This window comes from Harmonia axyridis, chromosome 5, assembly GCF_914767665.1.
Source record: "Harmonia axyridis chromosome 5, icHarAxyr1.1, whole genome shotgun sequence".
Lineage (NCBI taxonomy): Eukaryota > Metazoa > Arthropoda > Insecta > Coleoptera > Coccinellidae > Harmonia > Harmonia axyridis.
The window spans coordinates 4,663,415-4,691,176 of NC_059505.1; the positions used below are offsets into that span (position 1 = coordinate 4,663,415).

The following is a 27,762-nucleotide window of genomic DNA, read 5'->3' on the forward strand; positions in this document are numbered from 1 at the left end:
CATGCTTCACTACATATGTTATTCTATTCTTTTCTCTGAAAGTCCGTTCCAATATCTTCTTCTCTTTTTCCCCATCTTACTATCATATATCTTCATAATTCGAAATATCAGGATTGAGCTAGGATAAAATCGGTTCTTGTCGTCTCTCTGGGTTGTCTGATTTTGATCTGAAAAATAGAAGCACACATAAATGGCGCACCAAGTGCAAAACTAAATAGAACTTGATTTCTCTACTCCTAGTAAGAGAGTTGCTAAATTTTATGATCTGGTTCGGAACTGATAACTGACTGACTATTCACTTGTTCCATTGGCCAGCTAGTAGCTAGTTTAACAAGACTACATATAATATCTAATTTTACCTTACTTTGTTGCAGGCTACGAGCTCCTGAGACTACCAGAAGACAATGTTTTGAGCGGTTTTACTCCTCTCATGCTCAAAGTTGACGAACCAACTTACGTACCCAAAAACTACGACCTAGAATCGGGCCAGTTCGTGTTGAGGCTCAACAAACTGCTCTTCTTCGGTACGGAGTTCTTGTGCGGCTTAGAACCTCCTGTCTTGAAGTTGGAAATCGACAATGATTTCACAGAGTATATTAGCGTGGTCAGCAATGCCAACAGTAGGGATTCTCCGCAATCTGTGGAAGAGATGGTAAGTTCTTGAATTGATTTCATTCAAATTTATTTTTATGTTATTATAATATTCCATTTTTTTTTTAACTAGAACGATCAGGAAGTTTTGGTGGAAAGTTACAGCGATAATGAGTCCAAAATCTCGAGTATAGGTGAGGACACCTCTTCTGAAGTTCGGGATCTTCTTACTAGGAAAGTAGAACTTGAAAAATGGCACAAGAGACATCAGTTACATATGGAAAGAGTTGAAGTAAGTGGTTTGATTTTATTTCTTTATTATTTAACAATTAGACAAACTTCATCTGGCAACTAAAGCAAGCATGCGCGACATTCATGTTTGTCCACATAATATATTATTATATAATTTTCATTTTCGAGTTTTGTTGTTGGTGAGATGTGTTGTTTTTTGATAAATATTGAAAAAGGCAAAGAAAAGGACAACGCTGTCTCTATAGAAAACTGGCCTTAAAACATAGTCTTTCATATTTGCTATCACAAACTCTCTTGAGCGATATTTCAATTGCTGCAGATGTTTGTGACCTTGAATGATCTTCGGGTGCGCCAATGAGAATGCAAGATTTATTCGTGCAGCCAATAATAGCGATAGTTTCATATGATACGTGGATTTGGAGAGGTTATGTTATTATTGAAATTGACATGGGTATTATAATTATTTTGGATAATTTAATGTTTTAATCATTTTTTGCTTGATTAAATTACATAGGCCTACAACTTTGCTTCCGCCGTTTTTTCCGAAATTCGAGGCTTTATTGTAAAAAAATGATTATACATTCATGATTCAAAGTGTTGTCCTTCACTGGCCATTACTTTCTTCCATATTTCGGGCAGTTAATAAATCATTTTTTGAATCGATCCACGAATTGATCCAAATTTTTTACGTCTTCATAAGACCGGAAGTGCTGGTCAGCCAGGGCGTGTGCCATTGTTCAAACAAGTGATAGTTAGAGGGAGCAACGTCTGGAGAATGCCGTGCTGGTCCCACCAAATACTGAGCATGACCTTGGCACCGTGAATATTCGGTTTGGCCGTCGAAGTGGAAGCATGGCCGGAATATCCCCATGATTTTCTGCGCTTAATAATTTAATTAATATTGAATGAAAATCAGTTGCTTTTATGGTATTTTAAACGGAGCATGCTCAGTTGCCAAGTGTGAGATCCATTATAACAATTTGAATTCGTTTTTAATCTTCTAGAAAGAGACAAAGATATCTTTGTGATTTTAAAAACGTTTAGTAGTCTTAGTTCTTTGCGAAATTCATGGTGAGAAAAACGTATTGCTTTAACAGCGGAGTGATTTGTGTTGTTGGTCCATTCAACAATGGAAAGTTTCTGAAAATCAGTGAACTTGATGTTTGCCATTTAATGTCGAGATGAAGACCATTTATTTTGATTTATAGCCGACCATCAACGAAATGGAATCGTTTGAAGAAAAAAAAATCGACAAACGTTAGCTCGTATAATATTCAGATCTGTCGAGATCACGGCTCGCATCAGAATGACCCTTCGACCAATGGCAAGAGTATTCCTCGTGTTACATCCTCCGTAGAACGAAATATTTTACGGTCTCTACAAATCTCATTATCCAAATAGACGAGTGCGGCGACATAAATCGACTGAAATATAAGGTGTAGACCCGCACTGCGCGGCGTTTGAGCAAAGAAAATAATTAAACTGAAATTGCCGTTATGGCTGAAAACCCGGAACTGCTTAAATATTTGAGAGCGAAAGCTATTCATTATTGATTTACACTTGTAGGTACTATCGACCTCTCTTTGTGACAGGTGGATTCGTGCCCAGTTGTGGTATTTCGTGTGGCTGCATCGATCGTGTTCTCTTTTTATTTTTATGTCATACCAGTTTGTTGTTTTGCTTTTATTGCTTGGTTGCCAATGTCATTATAGAGTACATTTATGAGCTTTGGCATTATCTAAATAAAATTTTTATATCTATTTAATGAGTTTTATCAACAAGTTGTGGATACTATCCACATGGAAACATAGCTTTATGTTGCATTGACTGCTTATCAATTTTCTGTGAAGAAAAACCAGACTCAGAAGTTATGCCTGCAAGTTTTCTCGAGAATTCATTTTTGGAGATAGTGTCCTATGTTATCCTCAACTAACAGACGCACTCTTTAATACTATGACATCGATCAGCAACTCTTCTGGAAGGAGATGTAACCAGTATGACAGTGACCTGAATATTTTTTAGGAACGCACAAATCCACATATTCAGCAATATCTGACCAATAATTTGATGGGTATTGGTTTCCAGGTCGTTTATGTGGATTATAGGCATAAACAAGATCCTTTGCATAGCCCCACAAAAAAAATTCAGAAGCGATAAAACATCTTGGTGATCTTGGTGGCCAATTCACATTGCCGAAATGAGAAATTATGCCCCCTTGGAATTTTTATTGCAATTAAGTCAAAACGATCCTGTTATGTGACTTGTTGCATCATATTGCTGAAACTACATCTCTAACGTTATTGAATGGCAGTTGTTACCCGTGGTCTACCCTGTCCTGGTCTTCGGACATTCATACCTGTCTCCCTGAATCGCTGCAACATTCTGGACACACTTGTATGGGACCTTTCTGCAATTCTTGTGTATGTCCACCCTCCTTCTCGTAAAACTACCGCTTGGGCACATTCCTCTTGGGTCAAATTGCGTGTTTAGCGTTGCATAGCGATCGAGTGTAGAATATCAAACGAAAGAAAAACTATTGATCACTAGAATTGATCGAGAACAAGTGATTTCAGAATGGAGCCAATACATTCAACATCTGATAATCTCATCTTTTTTTATTCCTGCTGGGAAAAACATCTGTATTGAAGAAAAACGTTGAAAGTGGATAACATCTGCATGCATAATTCTGATAAAAATAATTATCATTGAGAACACCTTCAGTTGTAGAATAAATTTGAGATTTTCATAATGTGCGTTAATTCTTTTGCGCAGTGTATAAAACAATTTATGTTCTGGAAATGAGATAACTATTTTCCTCTATTTTAACTGCAATTTATTTGATAGAAAATCTTTGTTACTCTTTGCTTTTTGGAGGATGGGATAAAATAGGAAAAATGAGAAAAAATCCAAGTTTGTCTATTATTTATTTTTGATTAATTATAGTTATTCCACAACTGAATCCAAATTCAATAGTCCGTATTACCACCTCTTCTTTTCATGAACTACCCTATACGTCTAGGCATCTCACGAATCAAGTCATTAATGAAATTTTAAGGCATATCGTTCCATTCTTCCTAAAGGGCTATACACAATTCCTAAAAAAGTTGTTTGGGCCTAGAAAGCCTCGCTAAACCTTCTAATAAATCATTAAATTTTCCATTTGATTTTGGGTCATAAATTATTTTTGATTTCACACAATTCTCATCATTTCCTGCATATCTATGCAAAACGTGATCCGGCCAACTGAAAATCCAACAACAAAAGTAGAACTCAACACCTCATCAGATACGTTCCCAAGTCTCGCCCCCGTTCCAAACTATCGAACTAGAGGAGTCTTCCACAATCCCCTATCGCTTTCGGCTAGCCATCATTCGCGACACAGCGACGTGCACCGTTAGACATGGTTCAGCACACCGATAAATGGACGACAGACGTGATCGATAGTCGTTAGGTGCGACGATGTTAACGCCTATGGCATTCCCGAAGAAGTAACCCATCCGATACGGCGATAATGCTCACGGTGCGCCAATCGGGTACACGAAAGGGCCATACGGTAGCTACACCGGCAACGCTTTCCATGGTGTCACACAGTTATGATTTTTTTTTGTTGGATCATACGACCAGTCATAAAATCTCACTAGGAAGCTGAAGTGACCACGGATATTTTTTTTAATTGGCGTTTGACGCACGTTTCGCCAAATATGTTGTCATCGTCGTAAACTACAGGTTGCTGTACAGTAACGTAGTTACATGTTGCGGTTACTTCGGTTTTCGAGTTTAGTACCGCATCGACAGAGAAGTTATTTTATTAATAACTAGCTGCATGCCCCGGCTTTGCACGTTCTATCAGGCAATCTACAATATATCCTTCGAAATGTCAAATTATACTCTATGATTGTTCGCTCGGTCGGAGGAAAAAGGAGAGACTTTTTTCTTTTCTGTAGGATTTTTTCGAAAATATTTGGTTGTATTAACCATTCCAAAACAGTAATGAACACAACAAAAAAAGAATTTTTTGTCGGCGGCCCTGATATCGTGCTGCACTATTTTTAAAGCAGTTGCAATATCCTGCGACATGGGGTGGATACACTAAACCTCAGTTCGAAATCTCTGTTAGATTCTTAACAAGCCTCGCAAACTTTACTTCTTCGGAATCCATATCGTTTTTGAATCGGTTACTTGCTGGTGAATTTTTACCGAACCCTGGGCCCATAACCTGTTAAACTATGATTTCTCAAGTTGACAATTAGTTATAGATATAAATAAAAAGTTGTTCCTAATGGTTAATATTGAATGCAAGAGTTTTGTTCCGTAAGTAAAGTTTATTAAAAGTATATACAAGGATAGAAAGTTTATTTCAATATTCACAATCCAACAGTCTCCACTGGTCCTTCTAACGAACCAACACATCCAGGAAGAAACGGAAACCTCTAGTTTTCGTCGAAGGCGACCGCGATCAATCACTAGCGCGTACGGAAACCGCTCAACTCGGCAACGGTACATCCACGCCACTTATAACACCGGTGGCGCCGTCGCCACCGCGGTGCGAAATGCGTCGGGAAGTTCTCAATTTCGATTGCACAATTCGTCGAACCGGACGAGGTCAGCGACAGTTCTAGATCAGGTGCATGAGCTCCGAATATAATATGGTCAAGGACACCATACAGATTTTTCGGGGACATTGACGCGGTGAATGTCATCGCATGCACCAGTTCGACGGCCATGTGACCGTTAGTTAATTTCAGATGTTGTAATTGAAGGGGTAATAGCGATGGCAGAATGATTTAATCGCGATATTCGCGTGCTACTTAGATTGCTAGGCGAGACCCCGCGAGGATTACCATTAATACTATATCATAATCCAGGCATTGAAGAAATATAAGAATGTTGATACCTTCGTTCTTGTTGCATGTAATGTGCTGTCTTTGATTATTCTGATTTTGTACAGGGTGGGCCAAATTGGACACTTTTGAAGTCCTATTTCTATACTACGCTGCGCAAAAAAAATTAACGCACATTCTGAAAATCTCAATTTTAATGAGTTAACTCTACATTGACTTAATAACTTATTTTTTATGTTCTCTCGGGAAGGTTTTGAACGAAACAAGACACATTAAATGGAAGAAAAATTCAGGATTTCACCGAATCTTATGTGAAAGAAGAGAAATAAACAATTTTCTAAATACTGGAATGCTGATAAGTGATTTAATACTTGGTATTTCCACCCCTTGCGTTAATTAGAGCTCGGCAACGACGGTTCATACTCAAAATGAGTGATCTTAAAATGTTCTGATCTAATCCTTCCCAGATTTCTCTGAGTTGGATTCCTAAGTCATTAAGAGTAGCTGGATGATTTTCTGAACTTCTCAGCCTTCTATTGAGGTTGTACCAAACCTACTCAATCGGATTGAGTTCTGGACTTCTTGCTGGCCATTCCATTCGAGAGACTTCAACCTCTTCAAGGTACTCCTGAACGATGCGCGCACGATGGGGTCTGGCATTATCGTCCATAAAAATGAAGAAACTCTCAAGTAACGTTCTTGAATGGCAGTTGTTACCCGTGGTCTACCCTGTCCTGGTCTTCGGACATTCATACCTGTCTCCCTGAATCGCTGCAACATTCTGGACACACTCGTATGGGAAATTCCAAACCTTTCTGCAATTCTTCTGTATGTCCACCGCAAAACTACCGCTTGGGCACATTCCTCTTGGGTCAAATTGCGCGTTTCGCGTTGCATAGCGATCGAGTGTAGAAAAACTATTGATCACTAGAATTGATCGAGAACAACTGATTTCAGAATGGAGCCAATACATTCAAAATCTGATAATCTCATCTTTTTTTATTCCTGCTGGGAAAAAACATCTGTATTGAAGAAAAATGTTGAAAGTGGATAACATATGCATGCATTATTCTGATAAAAATAATCATAATTGAGAACACCTTCAGTTGTAGGATAAATTTGGGATTTCCATAATGTGCGTTAATTTTTTTGCTCAGTGTTTATAGGCGAGAACTGATATCGGTGCCCGAAGGCCAATTTTCAAGAGAAACTCATTGGTGGAAATTTTATTGATTTATGTCCTTAAACAGTTTTCCAAATTGAATAGCCCGCTTTTTGGACAGCTGTCACTTTTAAAGCTGTTATCTTTTGACATTTGACAAGTAAAAACTACGCCATTACCAAAAATGGAATGATGCGTTTTTCAACATTGAAATTGTCTCAATTTGCAAAACTAACTGAGACAAGTAAATGATGTGAAGAATCGAAATCGTTCAAGCATAACTGAGAATACTGCTGCAGTACACGGAGTTATTGAAGAAAACCCAGCTTTGTCGATTCGAGTCTTTAGGCTCTTGATGTTCAGTTTACAAAAGAACTCAAGCCAGTCGGTCTTCAGCTGATTGAGTCCTTGAAAATCAAAAGGATCTGAACTTCCATCGAAAAAATCATCGTCATTGATGACGCCCATTTTCACTTTGGAGGCTAAGTTAATAAGCAGAGTTGTCTCATTTGGGGCTATAAATTGCAAGAATGATTATTGAAAAGCCTCTCCGTCATCATCAAAACTCTAGGGATCACAGTTGTTAACTTGACTGTTCAGGCTTCCATACCTTATACAGAACAGAATGTATATAGCATTTATCCATTCGATGATGTAGTTTCATGTCCAAGGATGTGTCTTTTATTTCGCTCAAATGCCGATAACCCATACTTTATTCTTGACCTCATTCCTGTCTGAACTATCAGTTATCCAGCATCCCAAGTATTTGATTTTTTTCACTCATTGGATTCTCGCGATTACCATGACCTTTTCCTAGATTGATTTATTAATCAATCTGAAAAAAACCGGCAATATGACATATTGTCATATTCATAATACGCCAATAATGCACATATGAAAAAGTTTCAACGTCTAACGATGACCTTGAAGTAGTAATTTTGGAAAAAGCAAAATGTCTGCAGAGCTAGTCAAGGGAAAATGAAAATGATTGTTTGTTCAGTTTTTCTTCCAATTGATACAAAATCTGAGTAATTTCTTGTTTTTTTATACATAATATTTACAGAGTTTCAGGATGAGAATAATGAATAATTTAAACAATTATTATAACTGAGAATATAAAAATCGCAAAACACTTTAAATTGACCCTTAGCACAAATGTAGTCTTGTTTTCTGCTAATTTAAATTTCTCTCACTTATTTATATGTAAATGCTTATTACTTCTATCATATTGTTTCATACTTGAATTCGATTATGATTCCTCTTTAGTATATAGTTTCATTGTTACTAATTTTGCAGAAGATTTTGGCCCAGTCGATCATTAGCGTCCACATCGAAGTGCTTCCCAAATATTTGGTACCCGATACGAACTGTTTCATAGACTATCTGGACGAAATAGAAACCATCATCAAAGTTCCCAACGCCCCCTACACCATAATGGTGCCGATAGTAGGTAAGACGATAGTGTTGCGTTTGCCACTTACTCCAGTTCCTGACGTCCCATTTTTTTTTTCAGTCCTCGCAGAACTGGAAGGTCTCGGACGTGGCGGGATCTCGCCAGCTTCCGGAACGCTGTCTAAGAACGATCCAGAGCATATACGTAAGGTAGGCGAGGCGGCCAGGAAGGCCCTGGTGCTGCTCAAGAAGCGCCATCATAACATCAAGTGCGTCACCACCAAGGGGGCATTTTTGAACACTACCACGTTTACAACGGAAGAGGATGCGTCGACAAATTCGGCCAAAAACGACGATAAGATCTTGACCACCTGTTTGAATTTATCCAAGTCTCATATGAAAGAGATGGAGAGTAAAGAAGGTAGGTTATGATTTTGTATAGATCAATTTGAAATTGAGCTTGATCATTATTATTTTATTCATCTTTTCATTTCTACCGGTATTTTAAGACACATGCGGCTTAACACCAAACGAACATATGTATTAGCATTTGTTTACATTGCCAAGTGACGCAATTTTTTACTGATAGCATTATTAGAATCATAAAAAATTCAAGAAGATTATAGAAGAAAAATAAAAAAGCACTGTCGTGATGTGAATATCTTTAGAGCGTTGTGATCTTCAAGGGTGCAATTGGCGAGCACTCGAGTGTTCCTGACTTCACGACAGTGCTTTCCAAATTTTTTGAAATTAAAATTTGTCATTTCCAATCTTCACGGGTCAAATCTTAACAAAAACATCAAAATCAAGTGGCGATTCTTCATTTTCCTTTTTTTCCGAATATTAGAGGAAACATATTTTTGCCAGTTAGACATCTACCATACATTGAAAAACATCATAATTGATACCTCGTTTTCTGAAAATATTATAATAATTGTAGTATTTGAATTGTATTCGAATATTACTGAATCAGCACGTAAAATATTTTCTAGAATTTGCGTTTGTCCATTTCATAGAGTAATAAACATAGATAGAGGGACACGCAATTTTTTCATGTCCCCAACATGGCTAGATTACGTTGTCGGATTGTGATATACTTTCAAATCCACAATTTCACTATATCGTTATGAAATTATATTATATTGAATGAAAAACATTTATTTGAGTGATTCCCGATGAATATGCAAATTTGAATATTTGGAATCCGATATTTTTCCAATTGCCGAATTTATAATATGGAGAATATTCATTATTTTCTGTATCTACCTGCTGAAATCCAAGGTTTGGCAACTTTTGCTCTCCTAGTGTCATCGGTTGTTTCACGTCGTTTGGCGCGCTTGAAGTTTGTTTTATGAATTTCTGATATATTTAGGTATTTATTTGAATACATTTTGAATTAATATGTTACGTTGATTTACTATGTGACATAAGAAGTGCGTTCTTTGTTGAGAAACTCGCGAATTGAGTGAAATATCATGTCAAATTTGATAGTTCATGTTGGGGACAAAATTCGCTTACTGAAAATGACATTTGCTTCCTCTATCTATGTTTATTACTCCGAGGTTCATTCCCTTAGTATATTTGCACCCATTCCATATATCTTCTGAAGTTTCTAATAACTATTGTTGTATTTTCTGTACAGGTGAACCAAGGCAAATATATAGAGAAGTAGTTCTTTTAACAGACGATAGAAATTTGAGGGTGAAAGCTCATTCTACCGACGTTCCAGTTAGGGAATTGTCGGATTTCATGAAGTGGGCTGGACTAGGATGAACCTTAGTTGTGGGGGAATTTTATCAACATGATATTTGCCGGAGAGTTTAGGTCAACTGATAATGGTGAGTGATATTGGCCTTTTGATGTTGCAGGGTTATTTTATTTTTTTATATTTCCCTTTATTTATTTAACTTTTTCTTTTCAGATATCAGTTCTAATCTTTCAAAAAAGTTCCAAGTAAAAATGAGATATACTCTTCTCAATCTCTTTTCAAGTAATTTTATATTTTTAATCAATCAAAAAAAAACTGACAGCAAGTTCACGTTATCTTCCGTTGCCACCTGAGCGAGGATTAGAAACGGACTTAGGAAGAGACATCTTTGCACAACTTTTACAAAAATCAAAGGGCATTTGCGCCAGTTTTTATTTGTATAGCTTTATTTTATACACATTTATTTTTCTCAATAAATATATAATTTTTCTTAGTATAAATGCAATCATTTTGTACTTAGCGATTTACTGACTTAGTAATTAAGTAATTGGATTTTTTTCTCTGTTCATTCATTGTTTATTTTTTGTATTCTCCACTGTTTTTTTGTTAGTTAATCGATATTTTTGGAGGCAACTGTTCAATTAAAAAAACCTAGAATTTCGCCTCCTGGTTTGGTATCCAGGAGTTGATTGAAACATTGATTATCTATTACATTGTCGCCATTCGTTTTTGCTCAGGAATTGACTGTATGTTAATAAAAATTAACTTGCAAATATCGATTTATTATTTTCTCCTGAAAGAAATTTCCATCCTATTTAGAGTTATCCTATGATCTGAAAAAATCTTGTGTTTCCTGAAGATTCCCTTTTATATGTCATGCTATTAAAAATTCATGATGATAACCAGGTTCTGAAGTATTTCCCGATGGAATGAATCAAATGAGTGAAAAAGAAAAAAAGGTACGTATTTGAGAGATACATAATCAACAAGATAAAAAAAATGTGTCTATAAAGATCATGTCATAACATTATGAGAGGTTTCAGTTTTATGTCCAGTAAGAATACAACTTTCCTTTGATTCATTGCAGAAGGCCATTTCTGCGTGAGTGCTATTTGAACTCTCAGTATACTCTCTTTAGCGAAGCTGACTACAAAATATCTCAGCAGTAATGATTTGAACTTCATATTGGTTTGAGGTTTCGTATGCTCCAGTAGCTGCTCTCCAAATAATATGAAATTCTTCATTACTTCACTTACTATATGTGCTTTGGAAAAGTAGTTAAAAACCAATAAAAACTTCTATAAATTTTTCACTCCTTCAAAATTTTAATACAATTATTTCGTTGAACAATATTTTATCTGACGAGTTACTTAACCACACAGCTCAGTTATTGAAAGTTTAGTGATAAAAAAAAACAATAATTGAAACTAATGGCCAAAAAATTTGACTAATGGTTTTCCTTGAGGGGAGGATATTGGAAGATATTTTATATTCAATAAAAAGAGTAAATGAAGTGACCTGCGTATGTATTCCGATGACAAGGGAAATGAAGGGTTTCCCAATAAGAGGTTTAATTCCCATATTAAAAATAAAAACAAGTATATTTTAAGATGAATCAGTAGTTGTTCATTGTAACAGGCCAATTGAAAAGTCTCCGGTCTGAAATAGTTAAACACTTTTTGTTTGGCAAAATTCGATTGTTTATTCGACATAGTTGCCTTCGAGGGCGATATAGCGAACTTCCAACTTTTCGATAACATTTTTGTAGTACGATTTGTCTTTCGCTTCAAAATAGCCCTCAGTTTCGGCGATTACTTCTTCACTGGCGCTAAAGTCCTTTTCAGCAAGTATTCTTTTGAGGTCTGAGAACAGGAAAAAGTCCCTGGGGGCCAGATCTGGCAAATACGGTGGATGCAGAAGCGATTCGAAGAGCAATTCATGCAATTTTGCCATTGTTTTCATTGATTTGTGACACGGCGCATTGTTTTGATGAAACAGCACCTTTTTTTCTTCAAATGGGTCCGTTTTTTAATGATTTTATCATTGACGCTAAATTTCTTTCCAGCGAGCATTCTTTTGAGGTCTGAGACCAGGAAAAAGTTGCTGGTGGCCAGATCTAGCGAATAACGTAGATGCAGAAGCAATTCGAAGCCTAATTCATGCAATTTTGCCATTGTTTTCATTGATTTGTGACACGGCGCATTGTCTTGATGAAACAGCTCCTCTTTTTTCTTCAAATGGGGTAAAGTCCAGTCGCTACACAAAATCAAAAACTGGAGGCTGGAGAGGCTTTTCAACAATTATTCTAGGATTTGATGAGCTCCAAACACAATTCTGCTCTTAGACGTAGCCACCGAGGGGAAAATGAAGATGATTTTTCGAAGAAAACCATTTTGATGCATTTCATCAATCTATCGACGAAGATGAGACGTTGCTGCTGGTCGACCGGCTTGAGTTCTTGTATTAACTGAAAGTTAATACTCAAGACCTAAGCCTTCATACAAATGACGCTGTAATGTCATTTGTAGAATGTCTAATTCGACGACACAAACTCAAACAGTTCGAATTTTTCAATCAGAAGGTATTTCACGAGGATCCAAAAGTGCTTCAGTTTTGCGAACTGTTTTCACTTGTCAATTGTCAAAAGATGACAGCTGCCAAGATAGCTGACTTATTCGAAAACTCCTTATAACACCTGGTTACATAAGTCATCTGAATCAAGTGTCTCAAAAACATTTTTTAAAGAGAATTTCTTGAAATATCGAACATCTGCCAGTCTTCAACGAATCAATTCTCGAGGGAAAGAAGCAGTCACTCTTAGGAAAGGCACTTATAAATAGTAAATAGAACGTGAACATCATCGAAGATCAGTCGACTCCTATCGAAGGAATCTTCCTCGAATTCAATAAAATGGCAATTGGCGCGTGAGAAACCAGGAACTCAGTCGAACCACGTCTCTGCTTGTCACAATCTCTGCGATACAAGAACGAAGACCCACGCCTTCTACCATATATATAAACATTAAAACATTTATATCTATTTAGTGGCGCCCGATTGGGCATCGCAATAGGTACGCATGCGAGTCAGCGAGTGTGTATTATAAATGATCCTGTCACATACTCCGATGAAGCCGACTATCTCGTTAAATTTATAATTTAACACTGAGCACTTTATGCATCCAGAGGATAGTCAGAGGGAACCTGGCTGATGTGCACACGCATAAACCTAGCAATTACAAGGAATTAAAGCGACTTATCGGGACTAATCATCTATTCATGCTCATTGTGCGGATTGCCAGTATTAACATGACCCTAGGGCATGTTTGGAATAAGTAGAGAATAATTTTATAGCTATATTTTGTTTGCGTGTTCTTCTATGGTGGGTGCTTTGAAGGAATACTATTAGGTTACTTTATATAACTTAAAATAATCTAAATTTTGGACCAAGATTTTAAAATGATTATATTTTGATCGTATCCCATTCTATAGTGGGTGCTGTGATGCAATAGTATTAGATTACTATACTCTATGACATAAAGAATGCCATACCACACAAGAAAGCGTTGAAATGTTTCGACCAAGCAGGTAGAAATGTTTAACTAGTTGAAGATTATAAAATTTCATTCAATATAATCTATCCTTGCAAAATTTATTGCTTCAATCAAAATTATCTGATAACAAAATTTCTTTAAAATTGATTTTGATATTGGTTTTAGTTGTATTTATTTTTTTTTTATGTTTTCTCTGCGTTTTAAGGATGCAATTATGCCTAAAGTACGATAACGTGAAAATTGTAGACTGATATTGTGAAGGGTGATTTTTTTAGAGCCACGGTTGGCTCGGATGTAGTCCAATCTGGACATCCAATTTTCGATGACTTTTTCCAACATTTGTGGCCGTATATCGGCAATAACACGGCGAATGTTGTCTTCCAAATGGTCAAGGGTTTGTGGCTTATCCGCATAGACCAATGACTTTACATAGCCCCACAGAAAGTAGTCTAGCGCTGTTAAATCACAAGATCTTGGAGGCCAATTCACAGGTCCAAAACGTGAAATAAGGCGGTCACCAAACGTGTCTTTCAATAAATCGATTGTGGAACGAGCTGTGTGACATGTTGCGCCGTCTTGTTGGAACCACAGCTCCTGGACATCATGGTTGTTCAATTCAGGAATGAAAAAGTTAGTAATCATGGCTCTATACCGATCACCATTGACTGTAACGTTCTGGCCATCATCGTTTTTGAAGAAGTACGGACCAATGATTCCACCAGTCCATAAAGCGCACCAAACAGTCAGTTTTTCTGGATGTAACGGTGTTTCTACATACTGAGGATTAGCTTCACTCCAAATGCGGCAGTTTTGTTTGTTAACGTAGCCATTCAACCAGAAGTGCGCTTCATTGCTAAACAAAATAAAATAGACGTAGTGCGCGATACGTATTCCGCACAGAACCATTATTTTCGAAATGAAATTGCACTATTTGCAAGCGTTGTTCAGGCGTGAGTCTATTCATGATGAATTGCTAAACCAAACTGAGAATAAATCACTTGACAGCTGTTGAATCGGTCGCCATCTTGAACAGTAATGCCAACTTAAAGTTATATACTTCGAAAAAAAACACCCGTTATATTATATTGAATAAAATATATTTATTTGAGTGCTTCCCGATTTAATATGCAAATTTAAATATTTGGAATCCAATATTTTTCCTAATTGTCGAGTTTATAATAAGCAGAATATTTATTATTTTCTGTATCTACTTGCTGAAATCCAAGGTTTGGCATTTTTTGCTCTCCTAGTGTCATCGGTTATTTCAAGTCGTTTGGCGCGCTTGAAGTTTCTTTTCTGAATGTCTGATATATTAAAGTATTTATTTCAACAATATATTTTGAGTTAATATGAAACGTTGATTCAATATGGTGCGTTCTATGTGGAGAAACTCGCGAATTAAGTGAAATATCGTATCTGCACTAATATGTTGTCATTTCCGCGCGTTTCATGTCAAATTTGCTAGTTCATGTCAGGGACAAAATTTGCATACTGAAAATGACATATGCTCCCTCTATCTATGTTTATTACTCTGATGGAATTTCCTAATCTAAATCAGACAGTTAACACAATAGAATTTCTATCGCAAGCATCGAAATCTTTGATGAAAAATTAATAGTCGTAAACTATGATAACAATGTTTCATCCATATTGGATGTGTATGGTGTAGGTAATCATTGAAAAATCAAATATCACAATTCTCTTCCACAAAACAATAAAAGGTATAATGGGTTTCGAACTGCCAAATTAATTTCAATACCGAAATCACCAATATATCGACCAAAAAATTCCGATAGGACGCATTCACAAGATATTACACCATAGATCAAACTGGAGGAATTTCAGTTATACCAACTGTGAAATGCGATCTCTTTGTTCGTATGGACAACCAAAAAATTCCAGGCTTTTTAGTGAGGACAATAACCCTCGACGAAGACCGTGCTACGCTGTAGGTTGAATTACGAGGCAGATTTCTAATTAAATGTCTAGCATATTGTACATTTTGAAGTACAACGGTTGATCGTGATTAACTTTTTTCGCCTTGCAGACAGTCACATCGGCCACAAAGAGCGCTGATGTCGATGAGTTGCGAAAACCGACGTTTTGATTTTGGGCAGATTAAAAACTGGACTGAGGTCCACCATTTTCTAGTTTAATCCGATTAAGAAAGAGCATGCTGGCCAGAAGTTGCGAAACGAATAACGCTTTTCTTGATTTCAAAAGGTATTCAGCATCTAAGCTCCTGTTGCCTATTGGTACTCTATGTTGTATTCATCTTCTCTTTCTTGTGCTATTCAAGCTCATTTCAATGAATCGAAATTGGCACTTTGAATAATTCATCTTGAGAGTGATTTTTTTGCATGACTCATAAAGGTATAATAAGCTATTTTACTCCTTCAGAAGTGGAAGTAATCTGAGTCCTTCGCTTCCTTAGGTAAATAAGCAGAGCTTATTCAATTCAGATTAATTTATCACGAAGGGTTTTTAGATGAAAAGTTTCATTTTGAACACACCGCTATCTAGACAGCTGCAACTTTCGACTTTAACAAGTAAAAACTACGCCATTACTAAAAATGGAACGATTCACCCTTCAACAAGGCATTGAAATTTTTGAGATTCACTACACTACACGCAAAATTAAAGCGTTTTCAGGTTATCTGGCCATAGTGAAACTGGTTGGAAAAATAAGAGTTGTTATTGAACAAATTAGTGGTGTGGAGGATGGAAACCTTGTGAGTCGCTCAAGAACTTAGGTCTTAAGGCTTTTGAACTTCAGTTAACACAATAACTCAAGCCGGTAGATCACCAGCAACATCGTATCCTCGCAGATTAGGTCCTTGAAGTGTATTAAAATGATCCTGATTTTCATCGAAAAATCATCTTCAGTGATGAGGTGCATTTTCACCTCGAATTCATCGTTAATTAGCAGAAGCACTGGAGGCCGAAAAATCCAAGAATGATTGTTGAAAAACCTCTCTATCTTCAAAGTTTCATTATTTGGTGCAGTTTTTGGGCTGCTGGTATAATTGGACCATATTTTTTCGAAAATGAAGCTAGCACCACGAATGACTACGCTATAACAAGCTATGATTAATAATTTTATATGGCCGGAATTTGAAAAGATTGTTGTGGACGACGTTATTTTCAACAAGATGGCCCTACATCCCACACAAACAACGAAACAATCACAATTTTGCAAAGCATAATTCCTGGCCGTATTATTTTTCGAAAAGGTGACAATTAGCCACCGAGATCTTATGATTTAACACCTTTAGACCTTTCTCTTTGGGGCCACTTGAAAGATAAGGTCAATTCAAGATTCAAATCCTTGAAGATGGAAATCGAGGAAATACAGCCACAAAGGCATAAATGGTCATGGAAAACTTCTTGAAAAAGATTTCATTGGAGTTTATCGTTTTCCTCTCTTTTCACAATGAAGTGAACACCCATTGATTACTCTTAGAATATATTCGTTTTTTTTAATCTCCAAATAAACCTTTTATTGGAAAACCCCTTTTTTTATTCAGTTAATGATGACATTAATATTGTAACCACCGCTAATACAAGAACAAAGATTACTCTTGTTCTTATTTTTGCGAATGTTTTCCCTTCAATAATCTTCTCAGTAAACATCTTCAAAATTGTCAATGGATTTTCAACATAACTCTTTGCAACAGTGCTAGATTTCCAGTCACCATTTCTCACCATGTTTCATAAAGGTAATATCAGCAACTGTAGCGGCAAAGATGTGATTGCGCGCCGAAAACAGTGACCTATGTAGGAAGATGAATCAGATAATCTGTTTGTCTATTTTTTTTAGCAATTCTCCAAAACTCACAAAAACATGTTTCTCTTTATTCTGTAGTACCGTGAACTTTTTACCAAAATCAATTGAATAGTTTTCTTTCTCAAATTTGTAGATATCGATCAGAAAACAAACCAAAATCGACAAAATTCTCACGTTTATAAAAATGTGTCATAAATTGTGTCGAGAAATTGTGAAACTGGTTTGAATTTATGACGTCTATAAAGAAATATTCGAATGATGCCCTCCTAAACTATAGTTAACGGTAGGAGGCGTCAGCCAAAATGCTGTTATTAAAATCACAACCATATTTTTCGCTAATTGAGGTTCAGAGTCAAAAGAGGCGCTCATAAAAGCCGAATTAATTCCCAGTAGTTAAAAATCATCAAAATAAATCAGCGCGGGAAGATACTTGGAAAAATGAAACCACAAAAAATACAACCATACTCGATTCGGCTACTACAAAAACATTTTGATATCGGGAGAAAATGAATGATAAATGTTTACGACTTGTTATTCCTTGAATTCTTTATTTTATTCACCATTTCATACCACATTAAACAGGCATGTATCATCTGTTTTTTTCAAAGAACTTTAAAAATCCCAATTCTACTTCCTTTCAGTTTTTGTCAATAGCTGTTTTTCTTCAAGAAAGGACAACAACCTGGAACAGGATATGTGAGGTCGTTCAACCATCAATCTTTGTACTGTTTTGGTACAAGAAAATGTAAATGTTTATCATTATGATGAATATTGTGTATTCGAAAATGGGAGCTTATCCATTCTGATTTTGATGATCTTTCTTACCGCCAACATTTTTATTGCTGGAATGGATTTTACATATTGTACCTCGACTCTAAAATATAAGGTACCAGGTATTCTGGCGATTACGGTGGATGCAGAAGCAATTCGAAGTCCAATTAATGCAATTTTGCCATTGTTTGCAGTCCACTCAGCTGACTGTCGATTGGACTCCGGAGTAAAATGATGGAGCCATGTTTCACCCATCGTCACATATCGACGCAAAAATGCAGGTTTATTGCACTTAAACTGCTTCAAACAATGCTCAGAATCATTAACAAGTTGTTTCTTTTGATCGATTGTGGGCTCGCGCGGCACCCATTTTGCATACAGCTTTCTTATGTACAAATAAGAAAAAACAAAAAAGAACTATAAGGAAAACTCTCTACCTTGAAATCAAATCGTTTGCAGGCCCATGTTTATAGTCTTTTCTTCTTGAAATTATCCAAGGAATCTCTCATTTTTCTTCGTACCTCCAATTTAGGAATACCCTGTAGAGAAAAGTGTGAAATATATTACGGTATACAAGTTCAATTTTCATAAAAAATGTCTGTCAATATTCAGAATTGTTATTGTTATTGGATACATAAACTCCTACTTGAAATCAACGTTCCTTTCAACATACATGCCATTGAAAAAATTGTATTCAATTAGTAATTTCCTGAGAGTGGATTCAAATTCAATTAACTAGTGAATAAATTCTTTCCGTCACATATTCTAGAAATAATTATCGAATAACATGAAAAAAACCAAAATAGTCACCAACACTGAGATGATTCTAACTTCCCGCAGTTTCAAATCATATAGAAGACATCGTGTGAATTTTCAACAATATCGAATCTCACATAGTTTAGCACATTTGCCTACGAGTGTGTATTTCCCTCACTCCAGAACATCGACCGGTTGTTGCACTGAAACTTGTCACTCTTTTGTTTCATATCACACGCACACTGGCCAACTTGACCACTGAGTAAATAACGAAGGCAAACATTTACACCCAATGTAATAATTGCCATGAGAATCGTCTGAGATCTAATACATGGAATTGTTCAAGAAATTTGCGGCTGTTCCACCTTGTGAACGTAATATCGACACGATTGAGAAAAGTATGAGAAGGAATCGAATAAAAAAACTCTCATATCTGCCAAAATTTCTTATTTTCAGGCGTAAAAATATTCTAGCACCATTTGAAACAGTGAAATGAACTTCTAGCACAGTAGACAACAGTAAATAAAAAGGTGATGATCAATAAATGAAGAAAAAATAATTATATCTCAACAAACGAGCAGAAAAAACCTTCAGACAAAGAAACATGTGGGCAAAAATAAATGAATATTTGAAATTACAAATAAAACACCATATTTTCATAGTTAGCACTATTATTCCCATTGCATTAGGGGCCAGTTTCATGATCGACAGTAAAGTTTCCTTTAGATATGAAACATGTTCCAAAAACCAATTTCAAGCTTAAAGTAAGCTTTGGAGTGTTCTTCATCATAAAGAATAGACTCTATTCTTTAACGCCTTCTTTAACCTTCAACCTTGAAGTTGGTTTTTGGATCACGCTACATTTCTAAAGGAAATTTTACTCTCTATCATGAAACTGGCCTTAAGTTTGTTGAAAATATTGATAATAATGAATAAATAATAAAATATTCATTCATAAGTCAATCTTCAATCAGCGAATCAAATAATTAAGTAGTTAATTTTCATTTCAACATTTTCATGTTCTATCTGATGGAAGGAAATAATAAACCAATAGGTAAAATAAAAAAGCAGTTTTTGCAAAATGAATTATTCCTGTTTCTTCGGTTCTTACAGTGTTTTGATCAATTTATGTTTCATAATTATTATAATGGCCCAGCAATTAAGTTTTCGCCATTTTTTTCTGTTTTATCATTAAATATTTTTGGCATATTGTTTTTAATCCTTAGGAAAAGGATGTTCTTACTCTACCGAAATATATGATTTGTTTTTTTCACTTAATTTATGTTAATCATAGCCATTGGAATGTAATGTCAATTTGAGAAAAACGACCATTTCCGACACCTTCCCTTTTTGGTTTTTATCAAGGATGAATTTTTTTAATGGAACCGGATATCTTTCAACAATCGATAAATGATCTTGCTTGACGTTGAAAAGAAGTTGTAAACGATAACAGATAATTCATTCTTGAAATTGTAATTTTATTATAGCGAAAAAAGCAAGAACGCAATATTGCTCATTTAGTCACATCCGAAATAGATAAATTTGAATGTTCTTGTTCTAACATTTGGTGTTACAAGTTGATTGATTCTTTGTATTTTTTCACAATGGTTTCAAACGACTATTAAATTGAATAGAGTGTTAGAGCTCCTGACAGAAATTCTTTTATTTTCGAGCTGTCGTTAACTGAACAGATAGCTACTTTTGTTATTTGAAAAAAGATGGGAAAAAGAATTTCGTGAGCTGATAAAATATTATTTTTTGAAGGGAAAAAATACAGTTGAAGCAGAATCTTGGCTTGATGAAGAGTTTCCGGGGTCAGTACCAGGAAAAACAACCATAATTGATTGGTATACTAAGTTCAAACATGGTGAAATGAGCACCGAAGACAGCGAACGCAGTGGACAACCAACAGAGGCTGTCACCGACGAAAAAATCAAAAAAGATCACAAAATAATTTTGAATGACCGTTAAGTGAAGTCGATCAAGATAGCAGACATTGTGAAGATATCATCTGAACGTGTACATCATATCATTCACTAATATTTGTACATGAGAAAGCTGTGTGCAAAATGGGTGCCGCGTGAGCTCACAATCGATCAAAAGTAACAACGTGTTAATGATTCTGAGAAGTTTTTGAAGCTGTTTAAGTGCAATAAACTCGAATTTTTGAGTCGATATGTAACAATGGATGAAATATGGCTCCATCATCTCACTCCGGAGTCCAATCGACAGTCAGCTGGGTGGAATGCACACGATGAGCCGAATCCAAAGCGAAGGAAAAACAATAGTCAGCTGGCAAGGTTATGGGATCAGTATTCTGGGATGCGTAAGGCAAAATATTCATTTATTACCTCCAAAAGGGCCAGACCTCATTTGAATAAAAAAAAGATGCTGTTCCATCAAGACAATGTCACAAATCAATGAAAACAATGGCAAAATTACATGAATTGGGCTTCGAATTGCTTCTGCATCCATCTTATTTTCCAGATCTGACCCCCAGCGCCTGTTCTCAGACCTCAAAAGAATGCTCGGTGGAAAGAAATTTAGCGCCAATGAAGAAGTAAAATCGCCGAAATTGAGGCCTATTTTGAAGCCAAAGGCGAATCGTACTACAAAAATGGTATCGAAAAGTTGGAAGATCGCTATAATCGCTGTATCGCCCTCGAAGGCAACTATGTCGAATAATAAAATCAAATTTTGCCAAAAAAATGTATTTTACTATTGTAGACCGGGCACATTTCAATTGGCCTTTTATATACAATTATAGTGCCTGATACGACGTATGAACGAATGAGTGCTCAAAATCACCTGACACCAAGTGATTCATTTTCTTGAATTTCTCACACACATTTCCGGTTTGATTTTCTTTGAATAATGGATGTAAATAATCACTCCATTCCTTATCATCCATTTTTTCTTAGCTACAAGATTCGCCCATCAAATAAAGGACTTCCTTTTTCTATTACGGATTTATCTTCCTAGTTCAAGGATCCTTTCAATTCAGTTCGCAGTCAAGAAACTCAAAAATTACTTCTAAAAAATCCAATATTCTATGAGTTGAGAGGAAGTATTCAATCACTGTGTTGAATTTTCAGTATTTTTCCTACATATTTTGAGGATACCTGATCCTAATTTATGACTTCCTTGGACGATGGAATTCATTTGAAAGAACAAGTTGTCTATCCTACGTGTGACTCATAAGAACTGAATCGCAATACCTTTATGAATCTCATGTCTCACTTTCGATGAACCTCATAACAAGATTTTTCGTCATTTGGTGATCTTAACCATCATATTTTATTACCAACGGAAATCGCAAAAAGTCCAGACTTACTCGATCTCATCGGTCAATTAATTGGAACATCTTGAGATATTTTTTGTAATTAAGTTTGTTTTATCGAAAATCTCTTACGAAGGAAGTGTTTTTATGTTTTGTTTTGCTTTTCGACTCGAATGTTCTTGTCCTTGTGAAGGTTGTTCGATTAATTAACAATTCTGGAAGGATGACGAACCGAAAGTTTGTGGTCATCTACCGGTCCGTTTGTCCATTGGAATTATACTAATCGAATTTTTTCACCCCAAAGCCGCAACCGCAATTATTTGTCTTTTGTTCTTGACTTCTTCCTTTGGACACAACTGATGATTTATAATTAGCTGAATACTCCGTCTAGAATTTGGCCTTTATTTTTATTAGAAGAGGATATGTTGCAGACAAAGAATTTTATGGAATATCAATATCAGACCATCTGACCATCAGACCAACATGAGATGCATTCAACAGTGCTCCAAGTTCCATGAAATTTGAGTTGAAACACACCAATGTAATACACATTGCTACATATTCTTGATTTTTTCCTTCCCCTGTAAAATAACTTAACTACGTACTAGTGTTGTTCAACAAATTTTGCTAGCCTAAATCTGTTTTTGTTATGTTGGTACACTCTTTATATGTTCGTGTATGGAGTTTAATTTCAATTTGCCATTTTATTCTTTTTTTATCAACCATTAGGTATCGACGTATCATATTACTTTTTTACAATGGAAAAATCAAGTATTGTGCTGTAATTTAACTTTTATTTTTGGAAGGTTTATAAGCAAAGGAAATTCATGAACGAAAGCTAAAAGTGTATAAGGACTCTTCGTCTTCAATAACAGGACAATAGAAAAATCCCCGTTCTATCATAGTAAAACAATTTTTTTTTGGCAAAATTCGATTTTATTATTCAACATAGTTACCATCGAGGGCGATATAGCGATCATAGCGATCTTCGAACTACCATTTTTGTAGAAAGATTTGTCTTTCGCTTCAAAATAGGCCTCAGTTTCGGCGATTACTTCTTCATTGGCGCTTAATTTCTTTCCAGCGAGCATTATTTTGAGGTCTGAGAACAGGGAAAAGTCGCTGGGGGCCAGATCTGGCGAATACGGTGGATGCAGAAGCAATTCGAAGCCCAATTCATGCAATTTTGCCATTGTTTTCATTGATTTGTGACACGGAGCATTGTCTTGATGAAAGCACCTTTTTTTCTTCAAATGGGGCCGTTTTTTAACGATGTCATCCTTTAAACGATACAATAACGCTACATAATAATCGTTGTTGATGGTCTGGCTCTTTTGGAAGTAATCAATGAATATTATACCTTGCGCATCCTAGAATACTGATGCCATAACCTTGCCAGCTGACTGAGGTGATCACAATCGGTCTGCGAAATCTTGTGATTTAACATCTTTAACACGTGAATAATAAAGTCTATACTAATGCATCACAATTTATTCAAAATCTTGAAGATGGAATTCGTGAAATTATAGAGACATACAGCCATAAATGTTATCATTAATGGCATTCCTTCTTCTTCACAATGAAATAAACATCCATATCCAATGATTTCTCTTGAAATATACCTTTTTTTATATCAAAACGAAACATTTTATTGGGAAAACCCCAACATTGGAGTGCTGAAAGAATAAATTTATTGAGACCTCGATTACTACATCAAAAAATGCTCATGTGACTTCTATAAATTCTGATAGAAATCTCTTCACATCTGAGACATCCAGTGTCCAAATGATTTTACTTGCCTCACTCAACGTCGGCAGTTTCCACGTCCATCTGAATCAACCCCCTGCAGCTTTTATGTCGAAAGTTATTTTTCGAATTGACGTCTCACCTGTCATCCCAGATGACATTTCTGCTCATTTCCATTAAATTAACGGCCATTTTAAGCTAACTCTCTCTGCTATAATGCTACCGAACACCACACAGACACAGACATTGATTATTATGGAAGTAAAAACGAATTTAATATGGCATTTATTTATGGACTGTTCGATTATGCGTGGATCCACAGAACTCTGCAAATTTATTACGTCTGCTCTCTTTGATGTTCGGATTTAATCGATATGCACTGATTATCAGCGCTGTGAAATAATTATTGGCTTTCGAGAAATGATTTGAATAATGAGAGGACGGAGAATCAATGTAGGTATACTACTAAACTTTTTTTTTTCAATCATGAAACTATAAACTAATTCCCATGAGTTAGCTATCCCATAATATTGATTTGAATGTACAGATTGATTACATATTTGCATGTTGGTTCTGAAAATTGCCTTCCTCCCAGAAACACTATATCTTTCGAGAGAAAAGATCAAGAGAATGGAAACTATAGTATATGTTTGATGTCTGACTGGGTGTATACTGTAGAGAAAGGTTTCTCTAGGCTAGGTCTCTTAAGTGCAGATTCATTTCGATTCTGTGCGTAAATCACTTGATCGATTCTTTCAATTTTTGGAAGACACCTTTGTATGATAGTTGAGAATAGATTAGATTTAATTGAGGAGGTTCTGTTTCACTGCGACCTAATGGTCTATTGTGCCTCCCATCAGACAGTTTAGAATAACCTCACTGCTTTTTTTCACAACAAAAATGTATATATAGTTTTTTTTATATCACTTTGAAAATTGAAAGTTTGTTCAATCGTATCTCAATTATTTCAATGGTGAATTTAAATTTTTTTTCATTCAATAAATTATAATTTTTTCTAAAACACTCTTTCAAGCCAATTGTCATTTTGTCGGTTTCACATTTGGTAATATTTCCATTTATTGATATTCTAAATTTTCAAATTGAAATACACGAGAACGTAAAAATTTTTTTTGGAGAAACTATTAAACTTTATAGATTTATTATTTCTTCATCAGAATATAAAATTCTAAGAATTTTGAAATTCATCATTGATTTAATTGATATAGGATTAGGGACAATTTCAATTTTCTAAGTGATATGAAAAAACTATGAATTTCTTTGGGAAAAAAAGTAGTGAGTTCATTTTAAACTGCCATAAGTAGGTTTTTTCGAAAATTGAAAGATCGATCAAGCAATTTTCGAATACAATCAAAATGAATTTGCACTGAAGAACCTAGTGGAAAGGTAGTGAACACCCTTAAAGGTTGGGCAGGGTAAGTTAGGGCACCAAAATTCAATCTTGAACGACAAAAATCCCATTTGTGGAGAATCAAAGTACGGAATGTAAATGTATGTAATTTAGTCAGAAACAACACGAAGAAAAAGAGACAAATTTAACATAAAAACCATCAAAGATGTCGCACTGAAGGTAATTCTGAAGAAGGTATAGCCATCGAACTAGAAAAAATTTCTTTGACACTCAAAAATATGGGAGTACAAAGAAAAGATAATAGGAATGATATGAAGGAAAAGAACAGAAGTTTTTTCATACAAATCCTAAAATGAATAAAATTTTGCGTACAAGTTTGAAATTGTTGGTTTTTTGTTAATGAATATTGTGTTACTATCAAAATTTCAAGTATTGTACCTATTGTATTGTATTGTTTCTTTAACGTCATCAAAACATTTATAAATTCAAGGTACATACATTCCTAGGTACATATAATACCACATTGTTCGTTTGAAATATATTACACACATTGAAGAACAGTAGTTTTCTTCAATTTTTTCATTTATCTGTAGAAGACCTTGATTGGCCAATATTAATTTTTCGCATTCTGCAGAGTTGTCTTGTTTGAGGGCGGCAGTTTGGCTAGCGACGGTTTTGGTCACAAGACTTATAACTCCGCTTCTGTACTTCAATACATTAGTAAAAACAAATTATCTACAAAAATTTCATCAATTGATTCTTTCAAAAGGATATTTTGCGGTTGTTCTGTACCTAGATACCTATCTACCTTCAATGATTTATGAAAAACAAACGATCAACTCCAATCAATTAGCGTAATGAAGTAATAAAGACAGTCAGTAAATTAATGACCACTGGCAAATTGGAAATCTGATGATCTTGATGTAACCCCAAGCGAAACTCATTTCAGGTAATTAAATCTCTGTGAATGGTTAGACCGAAAGTTTTTTTTGATAATTAATTGCACTTATATCGATGACAAAACGGACATAATTATATTCATTACCATATGTTTTTATATGTGAGTGGGTATATTGACAGTTTTTGTTCGCAGATGTTTTGTATGCAGACATATAAATGATATATGAGTTATCGTAAACTTCAGACTTCAACTAGAGGGTTTTCTAATCGGAGGTATCATTTTGATATTTACAAAAAGAGTATATTTTGAGAGGAATCCGTGCATGTTGATTTCATTGAAAGAGATAGGAGTGACATTAACGATGAAAATGAATATTTGTACATGAGAACGCTATGTGCAAAATGGGTGCTGTGCGAGCCCACGATCGATCAAAAGCATCAACGTGTTAATGATTCTGAGCAGTGTTTGAAGCTGTTTAAGCGCAGTAAACCTAAATTTTCGCGTCGATATGTGACAATGGATGAAACATGGCTCCATCATTTCACTCCGGAGTCCAATCGACTGTCAGCTGAGTGGACTGCTCACGATGAACCGAATCCAAAACGAGGAAAAACACAACAGTCAGCTGGCAAGGTTATGGCCTCAGTATTCTGGGATGCGTGAGGTATAATATTCATTGATTACCTCCAAAACGACCAGACTATCAACAGCGATTATTATATAGCGTTATTGGATCGTTTGAAGGATGAATTCGTTAAAAAACGGCCCCATTTGAAGAAAAAAGGTGCTGTTTCATCGAGACAATGCGTCGTGTCACAAATCAATGAAAACAATGACAAAATTGCATGAATTGGGCTTCGAATTGCTTCTGCATCCACCGTATTCGCCATATCTGGCCCCCTGCGACTTTTTCCTGTTCTCAGACCTCAAAAGAATGCACGATGGAAAGAAATTTAGCATCAATGAAGAAGTAATCGCCGAAACTGAGGCCTACTTTGAAGCGAAAGACAAATCGTACCTCAAAAATGGTATCGAAAAGTTGGAAGATCGCTATAATCGCTGTATCGCCCTTGAAGGCGACTATGTTGAATAATGAAATCGAATTTTGGCAAACAAATGTGTTTTAACTATGGTAGACCGGGGACTTTTCAATTGGCCTGTTATTGTTATTTGAGATAAGTACTTAAAACTTAAAACTCACTCTGTATGCCGTACATAAGTACTAAAAATTTGGGCACATACTTTGTGTAATGTGTTGACGTTCACAAAAAGTAAACAGTTTGAACCGTAATCATGGATTATAGTTGGTTCTAGCTAGAGACGTATAATCTTTGGTGCGCTCATGAGCTAGATCCTTCATCATTCGAGCAGCATCTCAAAATCCAAATTACAAGATTGCCACAATGATCATAAACCCATGATTGATAATGATCGTCACTCTCAGCGTACAGCAAAAACACAAGTTGAGTACTTACAACAATTTCTTCTGAATTCATTTATAGCCTCATATTTTGTAAGCTATGTTAATATCATACAGGAGGAAGTTTGTATAATTATCTGGAATATAAGATATGAATGCGATACAGTTAGAGGAAAATGAAAACTTGGATCAGTATAACTTAGCAGCATCGGTGGCTGACTAATAGGTGAAAGAGA

At 35.6% G+C, this 27,762-nt stretch overlaps 1 protein-coding gene across 4 annotated transcripts in view; it reads left to right on the forward strand.

Moving 5' to 3' along the window:
• The window catches only part of LOC123681047 (telomerase-binding protein EST1A), an 83,789-nt gene extending 73,070 nt beyond the window's left edge, over window positions 1-10,719 (forward strand). For all 4 annotated transcript variants that reach the window (XM_045619235.1, XM_045619238.1, XM_045619236.1 and 1 more), the window contains 6 exons: window positions 375-652; window positions 725-883; window positions 8,143-8,296; window positions 8,360-8,659; window positions 9,881-10,076; window positions 10,160-10,719. In XM_045619235.1, coding sequence (XP_045475191.1) covers window positions 375-652; window positions 725-883; window positions 8,143-8,296; window positions 8,360-8,659; window positions 9,881-10,011 — 1,022 coding nt within the window. In that variant the 3' untranslated portion in view covers window positions 10,012-10,076; window positions 10,160-10,719. The remainder of the gene's footprint in view (window positions 1-374; window positions 653-724; window positions 884-8,142; window positions 8,297-8,359; window positions 8,660-9,880; window positions 10,077-10,159) is intronic.
• Window positions 10,720-27,762: the final 17,043 nt, after the last annotated feature.